Below are 17813 nucleotides of genomic sequence, written 5' to 3'. Positions count from 1 at the left end.
TGGGCCCTATTCATCAATATTTGTCTATTTTGAAGATTAATGTATTTGGCAAAATTCTTTCAATGGTTTTCTCACTAACCAAATTTTGATATTTACCAGTTCACTTTAAAGACTACTGTATGAACCTATATACTGGCCACAGAATTTCACAGTCATGCATTGCAAGTTATTTTTTTCCACAGATACTGTTACTGATACTGTCCTGTGTTGTGCTGTTATTCCTTAGTATTGGAGTATTTGGGCAGTCCTATTCTGTTTGTTGACTGTGTAATATACTTAAAACTGAGTAAAAGCACTGGATAAATTTTGAAATAAATCAAAAACCAAATCAAATCTGATGTTCAGATGATGACAAATGCAATGCTGTCAAAGTGAAAACACAAATACTGCCTGTACAATAGCTTGAGGTATTGCTTTGCAAATATTATCAATTCCCATCATTCAGTTCACAACGGGTTTTCTCTTTAGCTATGTTGCTTCTTTGAGAACTGTAAAATGCTTTCTCTCTTTGCTTCCCACAAAGTAAACTGTTTTGGTGTGTTAATTTCCTCCTTCTCTACCCTGCCATGCAGAAAATAAGTAATTTGTTGTGTGAGATTTTTTAAATTTATTCTTCCTAATTGACCTTAAACTGAGTGACTTGCTTGACTATTTCAGAAGGCATTGTTCTTAGTTTATAGTCAGATGTAGAGTAGATCAGATAAGAATTTTAGACTAATATAAAAGAAAAGTGCTGTGGATGCTGGAGATTGGAAATAAAAAGATTGCTAGAGAAACTCTGCAGGACTGGCAGCATCTGGAGAGAGAAAGTGTTAACTTTTTGAGTCCAACGTGATTCCTTGAAACAATGGCCAGCTTCCTATCCTGAAGGGTATTAATGAACGAGATAGGTTTCTGCAGCAATTGATGATGCTTTTCTGGTCACTGCCATTACTGAGTAGCTGTATATTTCGTATTTACTTGGTGAACTTAAATTCTACCAGCTACCATGATAGAATTTGAACTTGTGTCTTCAAAGCAATAGTCCGGGCCCCTGGACTACTGGTCCAGTGACATTACGACTGTGCCACCTTCTCCTCATGAGTATGTAATAATTAATATTTTTTTAATTCTCTTTTTTAAATTTAAACTAATTATAATGCTGTATAGTGACTTGTGGGCAGTTGGTAATATTTGCAAAGCAGTACCTCAAGCTATAGTACAGATGACGTGTTTGTATTTTAACAGCATTGCAATTTGCTACGTATTGAAAACCATTACTATTTAAACCAACAGACTCTGTTATTGATATCCTGTCTTGTGTCTTTAATCAGCAATATTTCTAAATACACCTTGCATTGCACGTGCCAATGCAACATGGAAATTAATTTGCTGTGATGTTTTTGCATTGGGTTAGAATATTTGTACATCTGTCTTATTGCTATTACCTTTTTCTGGTCTGTCCTCCTCAAAGCAGTTCTAATCTGATATGTCAAGTTACATAGAATTGCAAGGTTCGTAGTTGAGCTGTATATTGTATTTTTTACCACTATCTTTTTACAGTGCACTGATTATAGAGGGCCAATTCAATGAGATTTTCAGTTTTCTACAAGTACTTGTGTGCTCCACTTCACAAATACTATTTTGGACTTGTATAAACAGCCATATCAGATATTATTAACAAAGCTACGCAATTGCCAAAGAATGGCAGTATGAGATCCAAGCAAGACTGTCGTTTACGTGATTTTTTTTTTGTTTGTGTGTCAGACTGAGGATCTAATTAAGTCATTGCAAGAGCTAGAAAATGCAGCTTCTGGTGATGCAGCTGTTCGACAGAAGATTGCATCATTGCCACCAGAAGTTCAAGATGTTTCTCTGTTAGATAAAATAACAGGCAAGTAGCAAATTTCCATAGATAGAAAATTGCTTGCTTTGAAATTTTCAAATGAAGAAATGGTTGTAAAAATTTCTTCTGAATGTAATATGTGGTTTATGGTTCCAATTTAGACAAAGAGTCCGCAGACAGACTTTCCAAAACTGTGGATGAGGCCTGCATGCTCTTGGCAGACTACAATGGCAGACTGGCTGCAGAACTGGAAGATCGCAAGCAGTTGGCACGTATGCTGGCTGATTACATCCGTAGTCAAAACGAAATCCTAGCAGAGAAGGAACGTAAACTGGAAGTGCGTAATTTCTTTTCACTTGTTACTTTTTTTTTCTTTTAAAGCACTCCATGTTTTTTAGGATGCTGGGGTAAGTACCTAAATATCACTGATTTTCTTTTTGTTCTTCCCCTACTCCGTAGTTGATTTTATTAACTATCAATAGCTTCTGTTACAGATGGTGGGCGTGGAATTGCCACACAATGCTGGTCTTCAATCACTTGACAGCCTTCCAGTTAAAGAAATAAACAAACCACAAAGAAACAATATGTGTTGTGTTCTCATTTTGAGCAGGATAGCTCAGATACAGATCCCGTTATTAGTGAGCAACTTTGGAGCCAAAAAAAGTTAACTATGCAGTTGCAAGGCCCCTTTTCAGAACTGTGCATTCGATAATAGGCAGTGGGCATATTCCCTGTCCACTAAACAATAAAAAAAATCAAATATCACTTAACTGTTTGCTAATAGCCTTGTTTTTCTTTAAGTTTAATGAATATTCTTTCACCAGTATGACTGTTTCAATCAGTTGAAAATTTTAAAACTGCTTAATAGGTTTTTCCAATGCTAAGGATCTAATGAGGTATGCAGCCAAGCCTGGTGAATAGAGTTGAGACAGAGCATTCATAATCTGACTGAATCTGTTGTATGTTGTAAACAGTATTTTTTTTCCCCCCCATGGTTCATCTTTTAATGCACTTAAATTAGCAGATTTTCTCTTACATGTTGGAAGTCTTAGTGAGTTATGTTGTAGTTTATTTTCTCGGTGACTGGGTCTAAACTTCTGAATCCAGCTCAGATGGGATGATTGTCTTACTTTGTTTAAGGACACCTGGCAAAGACAGGATGGTATTGAACCTATCTTTGCAGGGCTCAGCCTGTGGCTAAAGCTGCAGTGATATTTTGTCTGTACCATAAAGACCAGGCAGGTTCCAAGTTTTGTCTCCATTCAGTTCTGCTTGATTGGTAAGGAAGTACAATCAGGCTCAAAGTGTCTGGGTCAAGCAAGCTAGAATCGGTTAAAATGCCTGCTCTTGATTTGCAATCTAGACAGTCAGTCCCCACAAGGTGAGGACAAGTTTGAGATCAGCTGAGATATTCTCTGTTGTCAGCAAGCCTGTCACCACTTGCCATCCTGGGTCAAGTGAATAGTGATCATTTGGGTGAAATATCAATGGATAACTACTAATGGTGGACCAATAAGTCGATTAATACCTAGCAGAAGAAAAATAATTGGACAGAAGATCATAAATCCTGCTTGTATTTTTCATTGAACAGTGTTATTATGCTCCCACTGTGTGTTCAGGACATTAGTTTCTCTTTGCTCAGAACAACTCTGATTTATTGCCCAGATGTCATCTTGATGTGGTTAGTCTTATCTAGCTGAAGTTTGACAGATATATACTTCCAGTTCTGAGTTTCTGAGCATGTTTATCTGTTGCAGTGAATAGGGTTCCTTCCTGTTATTCTTGGGGATCCATTTTCAGAGTTAATTGGTTTAAAAAAACCCAAGTACATTAAAATAGCTGCTACCGTTCTGAGCACTCAAGTAGTGTAACAATAGATTTTAGTCCACTTTTTAGCTTTGTAATTTAAGTCAGGCAAGTTTCAACCCAGTCTCTAGAGGGAGGGAGTTCACTTTTATTTTCCATAATTTGGCATCCAGAGAAGTTCTAAATGCTTTGTGTACAAATAGACATGAAATAGTAACTGGAGAAGATAATTTAGTCCCAGACTTGGTTTATATAATGTTCACGGTTGATCTTCACATTCAACTCCATTTGCCATCTAATCCCAGTATTCTTTTGCTATTCAAATGTTGACACTCAGCCTTGAATGTATTGAGTGACTGACTGAACATCTATAGTCTACTTGCGTAAAGAATTCCAAAATTCATCAACCTACAAAATCCATGTATGATATGGTTGACTCCATATTTGGAGACCGTGGCCCCATGATCTTGACTTATTAGGGAAACAGTCTTCCTGCACATTTGCCAATGGATGCCCTTGCCTACTTAAGTGTCTCATACCACCATTGCTGATATTTCCATTATGGGGAGGAGAGAATGGGGAGGGGTGTGTATGCGTGCGTGCGGAGAGTCATTCCTGTGCCCTTTAGGCCAGTGACACTATGTCCCTGACCCTCTAACCCGCCCTTTCTTAGCTTTCTCCAGCAGTCTAATATTGAACCCAAAACCCTGGCTAACCCTTGCCAAAGTCATGATGCTGCTGGTACTGGAGTGTCACCAACCTCTGACCTGCATATCTAGGAACAGAATTTCTGCCTAGTAGGGGAGGTAGAGCAACTAAATGTCCCCACTGAAGCCCCAGAGTCAGGAATTCCTGTTGCTAATTAACAACTAATTAATTTCCCCAGGACCATCGGAGATCAGGTCTGCTGCAGATTTTGGAGGTGGATGTTGGGGGTGTGGCTCCCTGCCGTCTTAGTTTAAATCCTGCTCTGTGTTTCAATGGATCATCTCATTCAGGTATATGTGTCCATTCCACTCCATCTCTTCCAACAGGACGACCTTCTCATAGCAGTCAGTCTACAGAGCCTTTGTTCTAACCTATCTAAGGGAAGTATATCCCCTATCCAGTATGAAATACAAATTACATGCATGCTTCTCATGTCATCCTACAGAAGCGCTGTAAAATTTCTAATATTTGCACTCCATTTGCACTTGTATTAAAGGCCTTCTATTGTCTTAATTACTTGTGTACCTGCCTTCTAACTTCCTATTAGTGTAAGGACACCTGAATCCTTCTGAATACTTGAAAGTTTCTCACAACTTTAAAAAAAAGTTCAGTTCTTGCGATTCTTACTACCAAAATATACTTTGCATTTTCCCACTTTATGCTCCATCTACCACATTCGCTGTTTATTTAACTTTTCTACGTACCTTTGCAAACTCTGCTTTTAAAGTTTACTTTTCTCATCTAGCTTTATATCATCATTAAGCTTGGGTACATTACACTCAGGCCCTAATGTAAGTCATTAATAAAGATTCTAGCTGGTAGAGACCTCAGCACTGAACTTGTGATATCTGATTAGTGACAACCTACCAACTTGAAAGTGTCTTTTTTTTCATTGCTACTGTTTTTGTTCTTTAGCCAATCTTCTATCCATTCTAACATGCCACCTCCCCACAACAAACTCCGTGAACTGGTATTTTGTGCAAGAACATACAAAATAGGAGTAGGCCATACAACCTTTGAAAGCTTTCTCTGCCAATCAATATGATGGTGGTTGATCATCTAACTCAATACCCTGTCCTGTTTTCCCCCATATCCTTTAACCCTTGTAGCCTTAAGAACTACTCCAACTCCTTCTGCTACATGTGTTTGGCCTCAACTGCTTTCTGTGGCAGAGAACTTCGCAGGCTCATCACTCTGGATGAAAAAAAATCTCCTCGTCTCGGTCCTAAATGGCCTGCCTATATTTTAATCTTTGACCCCTGCTTCTGGACTCCCAGTCACTGGGAGCATCCTTGTTGCATTTACCACCTGGCAGCTTATTGAATGCCTCTTGAAAATCTAAATATGCTGCATCCACTCGTGCCCTTTTCTCTACTGTGCTAATTATATCCTCACACAAGTTAATAGGTTTGTCAAATACCATTTTCCTTTCATAAAATAATGTTGATTCTGTCTAATATGCTTTTCTAAGTGTTCTGTAACCACGTCTTTGATAAATAGAAACAAAATGCAAGGGTATCAATGGCAGAAAAAGTTGTGATGCTCACTTGGAGAGCTGGTGCAGTCATAATGGACTAAATGGACTCCTTGCATGCCGTAACACTTAACGTGAATGGATTCCAGCATGTTTCCAATGTCTGATGTTAACTCAACTGTACATTTTTAAATCTGTTTTTTTGTTTCCGTTTTTCCTTGAATATTCTACATGCTTACAATCTTCTGATCTGCTGGGACCATCCCAGAACCTAGGGAATTTTGAACTATCACTATTGTTTAATCTATTATCTCTATAGCCACCTCTTTAGAAGGCCAGGGTTAAGGATATCAAGTCTAGAACACTTGCCACGTTTCGATTCCATTAATTCCTCCAATGCTTTTTCTTTACTGATGTTACGTTCAACTCTTCACTCTAGTCAGCCCCTTGATTTTTTTCTGAGTTTCTCATTTACCAAATATTACACAATATTTTTAAACATTTTTGCCATTTGCTTATTCCCCCACTTAATTTCTCTTGTCTGCACATCTGAGGGATTTCTGGTTCTCTTGCTGTGTCTTCTGATAAAAATATCAAGGAGCACTTCATTTCTGAAGTGAAGATAAATTCTTTGAGCAGTTCTTTTAAATAATATTTAACTGCATCTAACTGATACGACAAGGCTGTAAATGCAGCAAATAAAGGCTAATTTCTTTGTTCTCTGCCTTGACAATAAATATAGATTAATTTAGTGACAAGTATTGTATGTTTTGCAGAAAACAAATTGCTTTACCTGACTGAATATGGTTTCAGTTGTGGCAAAGCAGAGATTTTTAATTCAAGTTGATTATTTTTTTGAGCAATCAGTGTAAGTTTTAATTGGAACAGAAATACTGCTTGTTTTTCAAATGATCAAATATGGTTACATTCCGAACTGGTAACATGGTAGGATCCCTGCTTCAGCTGTTCAATGCAATTGCTAAATCATTCAACGTCTGAAATATATATGTAACCTTTGCCGGAAGCATATTCTTTCCTGCAACAGAATTGTTGGGACAACACGAAAATAGTTGAGAAAGTTGATTGTAATTTTTTCTTCCAAGCAAGTGAAAACAAAATACAGTGGATGCTAGTAATCTGGAATAAAAGCAAAGTGTTGGAGAAATTCAGGACTGGCAGCATCTGTGGAGAGGGAAACGAGGTTTATGTCTTGAATCCAATGTGGCTCCTCTTTGGAACTGCAAGGAGCTGGAAAATATTGGGGGGAGAAGGAGCAAGTGGAACAGATAGTGAAGGTGCTCAGAACAAATGACAAAGTCAGTGATAAATGCAGTAAAGGAAAGATAGAGATGTAGAATGGGTATAAATGTTCCATGTGAAAAGGACAAAATGGGTCTGCTGTGCTGAGAGCAAAGCCAACAAGAGGGTGGGGCATATTAGGAAAATGGAGCTCAGAAGTCATATTCTGAAGTTGTGGAATTCTGTCGAGTCTTGGAGACTGTAAAGCACCTAACTGAAAATGAGATTTTGTTACTCTGTCTTGCTTTCAGCATCAATGGAACAATAGCAGTCCCAGGACTGATATGCTCTGTTCTTTGTTTTTCTCTACAGATGCTGCCCAGACCTACTGAGTTCTCCAGCATTTTCTGTTTTTATTATAATTCAGGCAAATTTTGTTTTTTCACCCACTAGGCTGTTCAGCAAAGATATTATCAACTGGATGTAAAAAATCATGTTCTATTCCAGATCTTCCCAAACTGTGGGTTGTGATCCCCCTAGCTGAACAGCCATAATTTTGGTGTTGTGTGTTGTGTGCTGTGATGCAGAAATGGCACCTGGATGTTTTCTAATCAGCCTGTTCAGAGGTGCTATTACACCTTTCTTGGAGCAGGTAGGACATGAACTGGGGCCTCCTGGCTCAGAGGTGGGGACACTACCCCTTATGTCTGTGCCGTAAGAGCCCTTCTTGAAATGATTCTTTTTTTAAAACCTATTTTTGTAAACAACCTGTTCAGAGATTTTGTTGCACACCTCTGGAGCAGGTGGGACTTGAACAAGGGCGGGTCAGTCCAGGGGTAGGGACACTATCGCTGCACCACAAGAGAGCCTTGAAATGGCTCTTGTGGAGTTTTGATTAGGTGGTAACAAGTGTGAGATACATACTAAATTGGGCATTGGCATGTTTTTATAGCCCTGAATCCTATCACAAAAAATCCCAGCAGGATCGTAGGTGCTGCGCACTTAACTCTGAGAGTTAAACAACTCATTCTAAACCCCATCCACTGGCCCCATCCCAGTCACTATTGCAGGTGACTGATCTTCTCTTCTATCCCTTATCATGCTCTCACAGCCATCACACCTTCTTCCACTCCCCCTACCCCTTCCCAAAAGCATTGTCCTTTTTACTCAAAGGTCTGAACTTGTGGCAACTTTCAAGCAACCAAATGCCCACAAAGAATGTATGACTAAAGGAAATGGGAACAGGAACAGGCCAATTACCTCCTCAAGCCTATCCTGCCCTTAAATTAGATCTGATTTTACCCAGACCTTAGTTCCTCTTTTGCCTCAGCTCCTCACAGACTCTTCAAGTAATAGGGAGTTGAGGGCTATCTGCCTCCTTTTGAAATACTTTCATGATCTAGTGTTCACACCTCTCTTGGAGAACAGAATTCCAGATATTCACTACCCTCGGGGAGAAGAAATTCCTTCACATCTCCCTTATTCTGCAGCTATGTCTCCAAGTTTGACGTTCCCACCAGTTGTGGAAATGTCTCAACATTTACCCATCAAACCCTCTCAATAAGACAAAGGTAATTCACTGTGCTATCTTCAGATATCCGATGACATGCCATTTATGTGCTATGTTCCATTTGTAATTTAAAAACCTATTTTCTGCATCGGTAGCTGCAGTACACACAACTGGTATGTGATTTCCCTGCTGTTACTTGCATGAGGAACTTCTTAAGACGTTGTTTTTGTTGCACTGAATTACCGAAAGCTGGTTCATTAACTTACCCCAAATAAATTCACAAAGGAAGTTTTTGTGAATACAAGACCTTTTTCCAAATTTTTCATGTGTTTAAAATAAATTACAAGGTTGAGATAACATGAAACAACTTGTGAAATAGAAACACTTGGATCTTCAGAGGCAGTCGTTACACTCCAAGGTTAAACAGACATAATAGTATTGTGGGGTTACTTACACCAAAGGGACTGAAGTGATTCAAGAAAGCAGCTTGCCACCACCTTCTGCAGTTGGGATTGGGTGGTAAATGCTGGCCCAGGCACCCATGCCCAAGTCCAATGAATGAATAAAAGGAGACTCTATTCTGACCTTACTAGGTATTATTTAGCTTTTTGGTTGTCTACATTCAGTTTCTAAAGAACTTGTACCTGTAAATGCAGTCTTGAGATTGTATCTAATTCGATAACCAAATCTTAACAATGCTTCACAACACATAGCCAGCAAATGGCAATTCATTCATAACTAGGAGGCACCTGTTTGCACTGGCAGGACAAATTGATAACCAAATGACATACATTTGGTAAAAAGACTAAGGGGTTGGGTAAGAAATTTTTAAGCAGCTGGTTATAGTCTGGGAGATACATAATCGGGTGGTAGAAGCTGATTCAGTGTTAACTTTAAAAAAGGAAATTGCACAGCTATGAGAAATGACAGTGAAATAGAATGAGTTTATTAATTCTTTCAGAGAAGATATGACGTGCTGAATGGCCTGTGCTGTGATTCAAATGAGAAGACAGATACCACAGAGGATCTGACTATTAATGACTGGACACTATGACTTTTAAAAAGAAATAGCATCTGGTTAGTGCTAACAAAACTTAATTTTGTCATTATCTATACAGTCAAAGAGGTAAATTTATCTCATCACTGTGGGATTAGGTACCAGACCCTGGTGAGCGTGCATCGGGCCAACCAAGCCCTCAATATTTGCTATTTTTGAATTGGAAATAACGATAACCACTTGCTGTTTCAGTTTTTTTTTGATAGTCTGTGATATCTGTTCAACATACCAATCTATAACACTGCTGTTACACTGCACACTTAGTAAAGACTGTGAAGTTGGTAGGCCGTATAGGAGATAAGTGTAGAAAAGAAAGCTTTTGGGATGGGGAAAGAGGAGTGAAGATGAAGCAGAGGGGAGGTGTGGTCAGAGGAGTAGCTCCAAAAATGGAGAGACCATTAGGAAGACATGGGCGGAATGGTGTAGGAAACCACCTTTGTTGGGCTGACAGCTGTGGAAGGAAAAGAGAGGACTCTGATGCACGGGGTAAGCCTACGAGTGGCAAGTGGGGATGGGATTAAATCTAAACGTAGAGCTAACATTACCTCTCTGTGGCAATTTGGTGACCTATCTAGCTTTTTGGTGGTGTGAAAAACTCCCATGGATAGGCCAATTAAGTCTTGAGGAAATTTGTATATAAATCTCTGTTTGGATAGCACGTCCAGGTTTTGGTTGCATTCTGAGCTGTTCAGTGTGAGGCACCAGTCCCATTATACTGTATCTGCAGACAGAATAATGTACCAGTGCCTCCTGGTAAATTGTGTTCAGAAATGCCAGGGAGACTTTTTTTTAAATTGCAGGCAATCATAATTGAAGTGAAAGGTGAGCATCAGTTGTAAAGAGGAGCCAATAGGCTTGAAGGAAGAGTCATGGTACCAGGCGTAAACTTTGGAAAATCTGAAGAATCATGGTTTTTAATTTTACAATTACATTTTATTGAAATTCATCACTGATTTTGCTGGTTCTCCAAGTGGATCTGGATGCAGTGAAATGATGTTGTTGAACAGGCTTCTTGACGACGGAGCTGTTTGCAGCTGTGTGCTGACTCTGTAGTGCTAATTACATTCAAATCAGTGATGGCTATCATTGTAATGTTATGTAAAATGACTATAACATTGCAAAAGCCCGGAAGAACTCCATCTAGAGGCATCAATAATATTACACGTTTTTATTTAAAATTGAAAAAGCCTATAAGAGCAATGATACAGCTTTATATTTAAACATTACTTCTCATTACCTCGACGTCTCATGAAGTATTCTTGTAGGAAGCATGGCAACCAATATTGTGCATAGCCAGTTCTCACCTACATCTATGTGTTGATCAAATCATCTGTTTTTAATGCTGTTGAGGGGTAAATTTGGTTTCATGGCCTATTTTGTGTTTTTTTTTTCGTTGGGGTGGATGAGAGGAGGGAGAGATGTGTTGCAGGTGGTGCCTCACTTTGATAACACCACTGTCGCTCTTGCAAACTAGTTTTTTGCCCAATAATTATGACCTTGGGATGGGCAGGGGACTACACTTTCCTGTGAAGCAACAAAAAAAAGTCAGTGGTTTCACACACTCGGCTGCTTTGATTGCAGTTGTGACCCATCACACAATCAATGGAGTGCATGTCCTCCATATTGATAGCGAGGTTTCAACTGATTCCATACTTCATATATAATTGAAGAGGCTGCGGAGTTGTGTGTTTCTGCTGTGGTTTTGTCAGTTATATTAAGTAATGTGTTTCATTTGCAAGAATCATTTATGTGTGTGTGTATGGCAATCTCCTCTTGCTTTAGCTATTGGCATGCCAGGCTATTGTCGATCATTTCATCGTTAATGGGTGGGTTAATTCAAGATAAATGGCACTTCCACAATGGCTGTGAAGCATGGGCTGCCTCTTTCCTGAGGGCCCCTGTACCGATCAGACCTCTGCCTCCAGACTCTTTCCAATCACCAAGGTCTGAAAACAGGAAAAAACACAAGTTTATTTAGTGAGAAGTACATTTTAAATGGCAATGTTTTTTCTTAGAGGTCGTTCACATTTGAATACTCAACAGGCAGGCAAATGGAGTTAGTGTTCAAAATATGATTAGAGCTACTTTGCAGAATATAATTAATTAACTTCTGCCAACATAGAAACTAGTTGGCTGTTCAGCCCCTGAGTTTATTCTGCCTTTGCGCAAATAGTTGATCAGTATCAGAATTTTATATACTCACTTATGTTCAATATCCTTTGCCAGTACCAAACAACACTTCAATTGATTTAATTTATGACAATTTCAACCGATATTCACAGTCATTTGGGAAAGGAGCTTCAAGCTGCTGCTTCTCCCTGTTTGAAAAATGTCCTAATTTTAATCCTTAATGGCCTGTGGTTTTAAGATTATGCCCTCTTGTAGGATTCTTTCACCAGTTCTCTTTGTCAATGCTATTAAATTCCTTCACTTTTAAATACTTCAATCATGCCTCAACTCTGTAAACTCATGGAATTACGAGATTTATGCAATCTATCCCCGCTATTTGGCTTCTTAAAATCTCATGTTCTGGTGAATCAATACTCTATCCCCTCTGCAGCCTGTATCTCCTTCCTGAGGTTTGGAGGCCAAAATTGAATATGGTACAACAGATAGAATCCGAGCAAAGCTCTATAAATGAAATGTCACTTTTTTTTATCCTTTCTTGTGATATGCACAGCACTTGTTGCCAAATCCTACTTGTCCTTCAGAAAGCTCTAATCTTCTTGAGGTAAAGACCAAAACCTCCATTCGCCTTTTTGATAAATTCAAATATCAACGTACACTCCGGTCTGTTAAAGCCTGTTAAACACATCCCTTTGGTTTTCTGGGCAGATGTGCAACGTTTCTCTGTGAAATTGCATCTCACTGCCTATTAGCCATTATCTGTGTAATGTAGGCATTCCTACCTATGAAGTTATGCTGAAAAAATGTTGATGGCCACTATTTATGTGTGATAAGTCTTGGGTTTTAAGGCAACTCTGATTTGAATATTTCCAAAGATTTCATGGTTCAGCAATGCACAGATTCTTGCTGGGAATGCTGAACAAAATCTTTTAGTAATTCAAGAGATCTTTAATGAGCCTTATTGAATGCTAAATAAAAGCTATTCTTTTTTTAAATCTTCAGCTGCAAAATCCAGTTTGAAAATGGTGCCCTACAAGAATGTGTTTCTCAGCAATGCAAGGTTATGGAGAGACTAGACCAGAAAGACTGGGGAAAACTTCAAATTGTCACAGATACAACAAATCGTGTAACAAAAAAAAAATCTTGCGATTGCTCCAGAAGTCCTTTATTATGTATTCCGCTCCGCCCTCCAGCCACCCAACCTTAGTTTGTATGGGATTATTTAAACCAGTTTTGTCTAGGCAGATGTTAGATAAAAAACATTCCATATAAGTCCAGAAACAATGGTGGTTGGAGAAACACACTCTGGTCCATTCAATCCATCCCACACAAGTGTGATAACTTGTTTATTTTTCACTAACATCCTTTTCAAATGTCATTTTGGGAGCACCTCACGAAAATTCAGATTTTTTTAATGTGAACTGTGGCAGTTTGCTTTTAGTTATTCTAGTTAGAAATAATTTTTACTTTTCCTGCAGTCGTAAGATTTGCAGTTTTTTTTCCGTTCTTGTAAACATTCATTGCAGACTGTTAGAGAACAGAAAGACTCTTGGTCTTATTCCCGTACTCTTCCCTAATAAGCCTGCACTGTTTCTTCTTTCAAGTATGCAAATCCAGTTTTCTTTTGAAGGTTACACTGTTGAACCTGCTTACAGAGCAGCCTAGATCATGAAAGCTCATCTTTTTATAGTTGTCATTAATTCATTTACTAAGTATCTTAATTCTTTTGACATTTGGTTATTGGCCCTTCTGTCAGTGAAAATGGCTTCTCCATATATTCTCTAGGAAACTCCATAACTTTGAATTTCTGCACCACATCTTTACTTGTCATAGTCATTCATCATGGAAACAGACCCTTCAGACCAACAAGTCCAGGCTGACCAGGTTCCCAAACTAAACTAGTTCCACCTGCCTTAGTTTGGCCACATCCCTCCAAACTTTTCCTATTCATGTACTTATCCAAATGTCTTTTAAATGTTGTAACTGTACCTGCATCCACCACTTCTGCTGACAGTTCATTTCACACACTAACCACTGTGTGGAAAAAATTGCTGCTCATGTCCTCTTTGAATTTTTCTCCTCACCTTAAAAATGTGCTCTCTAATTTTGAACTCACCCACCTTAGGGAAAAGACCTTTGCTATTCACCTTATTTATGCTGCTCATGATTTTATAAACTTCTGTAAGACCACCCCCATCAACCTTTCTAACTTCCATTGAAAAATGTCCTAGCATATGCAGCCTATTTTTATAACTCAAACCCTCCATTCCCAGCAACATCCTGGTAAATCTTTTCTGAAACTTCTCCAGTTTAATAATATCCTTCCTATAACAGGGTGACCAGAACTGCACACGGCACTCCAGAAGAGGCCTCACTAATGTCCTGTACAACCTCAACATGATGTCCCAACTCCTCTACTCAAAGGTCTGAGCAATGAAGGCAAGCGTGCTAAACACCTTCTTAACCACCCTGTCTATCTGTGACGCATATGTCAAAGAATAACACACTTGAACCCCTCAGTCTGTCTCTTCTACAACACTACCCAGGGTCCTACCATTAAGTTGTGCCCCATCACACAACCAGTGGAGTCCTGCCCTTGTTTGTTTTAGCAAAATGTAATACCTCGCATTTATCCAAATTAAATTTCACTTATCTCTCCTTGGCCCATTGACACATTTGATCAAGATCTCTTTGTAGTCTCAGATAACCTTCTTCACTGTCCAGTATGCCATCAATTTTGGTGTCATCTACAAACTTACTAACCATACCTGCAATATTCTGATTCAAATAATTTATGTAAATAACAAACAAAAGTGGACACAGTACTCATCCTTGTGGAACACCACTGGTCACAGGCCTCCAGTCTGAAAAACACATCTCCACCATCACCTCTGTCTTCCTACCGTTTGGCAAATTTTGTATCCAATTGGCAAGCTCACACTGAATCCCACGTGATCTAACTTTACTAATTAGTCTACCATGCTGAACCTTGTCAAAGGCTCACTAATGTCCAAATAAACAGCGTAAACCACTCTGCCCACATCAACTTTGCCCTTTCTCTGCTGAGAAGAACAATTTTAGCTCTTCATTGTGCCAAACCAGAGCAGCCATTCTTCATGTTTAAGTTTTGTAAGGTTGTTCTGCCCAAGAAGGGGTGTGATTGCTGAGGCAAATCCTGTTGCTTTTCAGCAGCCCCAGAATCACCTTGGCTTGTGAATGTCACCAGGTAGTTGCCTTGAAGCAAGTTCTTTTGTTTGCCACTTACAAAAACCAAGGACCAGAGGGTAGTTATGAGACTGATACAGCTGTCTTTTCGAAATCTCTGCCCAAGTTTGACCAAGGATCCTTGTACATATAACTCAGTGCCAATGCCATCAAGTAGATACTGACTTTTTTGTTTGCTACAAAATTACTCCTGCTATTTGTTTTACTGAGAGCATGTCCAGTAGCGATTTGGATTTTTTTTTTTCTGAAAAGGAAGTCTCTTAGAGACTTGCCTGCAAACAACCTAAAAGTGACCTGCAGGCTGAAAGTTGATACTAACTTCAATAAAGGCAAATTTGAGGCTCCAGCTAGGCACAAATATGTTTCCCCTTCCAAGGGTAATAAGGAATCAGGAATAGACTGGATCTTTTTCCAAACTGGCTGCTGTTCCATGCCAGTTGTAGATCCAACAATATAGTATTTGGCATCTTTCAATCTTGATGTGGATCACAGCACGTCGAAAGGTTCTTTTCATTTGAACTGCGTGTTGCCAGTTGACAGTTTTGCAATTTCTTGATTATCACCTGCACAGCCTTATCGAGCTTCTGAAGCAGTGGCTTTCAGGCCAGCTGGTCGTTTGTATGCTGTGAGTCACCTCCTGACTTCAAAGCCCAGAGTCAAAGGTTATTTTTAGACGAGTGAACACATTTTCCTCAATTTGTGCAAGAAAGTTCTATTTGAGGCGTTTCATTGAACTGCTGCCATGAAGCTTGGGCAAAGAGTTGTCTCAGCACCTTTGGGAACTCATTTCTGCACTCTCAGCTTCTCACTCAACTTCCAGACCCACCCACTGTGCAGGCTATTCAGATTAAATTAGTTACGACCAAAATTTTAGCTTGTGTCTTACCTTCCAAGTTGCTACCGTGAACACCATTGGCAAACAGTGAAACTTCTAAACTGACTATGTTTGCTGTATTGTCAGAGTCAGGATAATGTCATGTTTTGTGGTTGGAGCGGTCCTTTTCCAAAAGCGATAAATTTTAGACATGTTTTGAAGCAACACTCGTGCTTTTGCATTTGCGAAATATAAATCGGCTGGTCTTGATCTCCATGTGGTGGAAGGCAGTAACAGGGATATCCTTTGTATGTATTGGAATTCTGCAGAGCTGACTGATTGTTACAACAAGTTAGTCTGTAATTCTGATGTAGGCTGAGCTGAGATTTTCAGCCTCACTGTTTCTTTTAATTTAAATCAGCCTATTCAGGTTGTTAACCACATGCTTCTGGAGCAGGTGGGACTTGAACCTGGATCTTCTGGCCCTGAGGTAGGGGCATTATCAGTGTGTCACAAGAGCCCTCCTCCCTATGCATGTTAGTGCCATCTGTTAAACATGCACAACTGCATGGGGGATTGCCCCCATCATATTTAAAAGCATTACTTTCAACTTGTGCAGGTACAGTGTCTTTGACTGTTTACTTGCTGCTGCAGAGTTTGTGGAGGTACTGTTGTTGTTGAACAGGAGTCAGAGGGGATGGTGCTGGATTATTAGCTGGAGGTGTGTCCTTTGGGAAAGCCTCTGAAAATGCTGTTTGCATCAGCTTTAGGAGCTATTGTTGCAGCTCCCAATGGACTACAGCATTTGGATTATGAAGCAGAAGCAGGGGAGAGGGTCCAGTTGCTCACATAGAAAAGCAAGAAACCTTACCCAACTATAGTCTTAGAGAGCATCTCCGCCCGCTGCAATGTGTTAGGTGACTGTTCTTCAGCAAGAAGATAGAACATGGAACCTGTTACCACCTCAAACCAGTTCTGCAGCCTCAGAGCAAGATGAGAACACTGCTGTCTGTACCTATTAGTGACCATGGCCTTTGATTTCTATGTAAATGAACACTTCTAAGCTAAACCAAGTGATATCAGCAATATTTTGGAAGTTGTCTATCATCTTGGCCAGCAGCTCACCAGTTCTGTACACTAGGAATGGGGACTTTTCTCTCTGCTTAAGAAGATAGCAGCAGGAGGAGTGGACAGATGGTTTTGGCAAGATGATGGCCTCCAGTATGATGCAGGGATCCGTTGACTGCACACATAGCGTATTTCAGACATAGCATCTCATTTGGGAGATGTGCCAACATCACAAGAGATACCAGTCACTCAACCTGGAACTGATGTGTGATCATACCCAGAACATCATGTTGGTGAATCCCCACTGTCTTGGCACCTGTCAATGCTTTCATCCTGTTCCATTTCACAGAACAACCTTTGAGCTGTCACACTGTTTTGAAAGGTGGCTGCTCAGTGATGGGTTGCTAACTACTCTGTGCGTGACTGAGGGAACCCCTCCTCCCCATGTAGCCTGACCACATATGGCCAATGTAACTACAGTGAGACCCATGCTGTAACTAGGAATATCAAGGAACAGACAGTCTGAACTGTCGAGAAAGACTCCTCCAGCACCCAGGGTGGGGAGATCGTTTTTCATGATTCTTGGAAGTTTGATACTTGACCTGGCCATAATGAGACTGTTATCCTGGGTATAGGACTTCAGTAACTCCCCGAGAGAGAGAGGCAGCTGACACTGGACAGATTGTATGAATGTCTCACAAGTCTATGGTTCACCTCAGTACATCCTCCAGATGCTTGGTGCTTCCCCACCTTACCTCCCTTCAGTTGCAGACATACCATTCTCTGGATCACAATAAAGATAGTAGAGAGAAACCATTCTATACCAACTTGATCCAACAAGACTGACAGTAATCCATACATTACTCAGCTACTCACCCTAATACTTTCTCTGGTACATGTCTTATAGGCACCTTTATCTGTTCCAGTGGTTGCATGGCTGTTGGAAAACTGACCTTCAGT

General features: G+C 39.8%; 1 protein-coding gene across 3 annotated transcripts in view; it reads left to right on the top strand.

Annotated features, from left to right (window-relative positions):
* The window catches only part of LOC109912180 (regulation of nuclear pre-mRNA domain-containing protein 1B-like), a 54061-nt gene that overhangs the window by 20866 nt on the left and 15382 nt on the right, over positions 1-17813 (top strand). The window contains exons 5-7 of one of the 3 annotated variants that reach the window (XM_020511566.2): positions 1747-1873; positions 1987-2162; positions 2320-2595. In XM_020511566.2, coding sequence (XP_020367155.1) covers positions 1747-1873; positions 1987-2162; positions 2320-2493 — 477 coding nt within the window. In that variant the 3' untranslated portion in view covers positions 2494-2595. Of the gene's footprint in view, positions 1-1746; positions 1874-1986; positions 2233-2319; positions 2596-17813 lie in introns of those variants that run through there. The other 2 variants (XM_020511568.2, XM_020511567.2) reach the window with 2 other exon arrangements.

This window comes from Rhincodon typus, chromosome 2 (assembly GCF_021869965.1).
Source record: "Rhincodon typus isolate 14 chromosome 2, sRhiTyp1.1, whole genome shotgun sequence".
Classification (NCBI taxonomy): domain Eukaryota; kingdom Metazoa; phylum Chordata; class Chondrichthyes; order Orectolobiformes; family Rhincodontidae; genus Rhincodon; species Rhincodon typus.
This window is presented reverse-complemented; position numbering and strand designations above follow the sequence as displayed.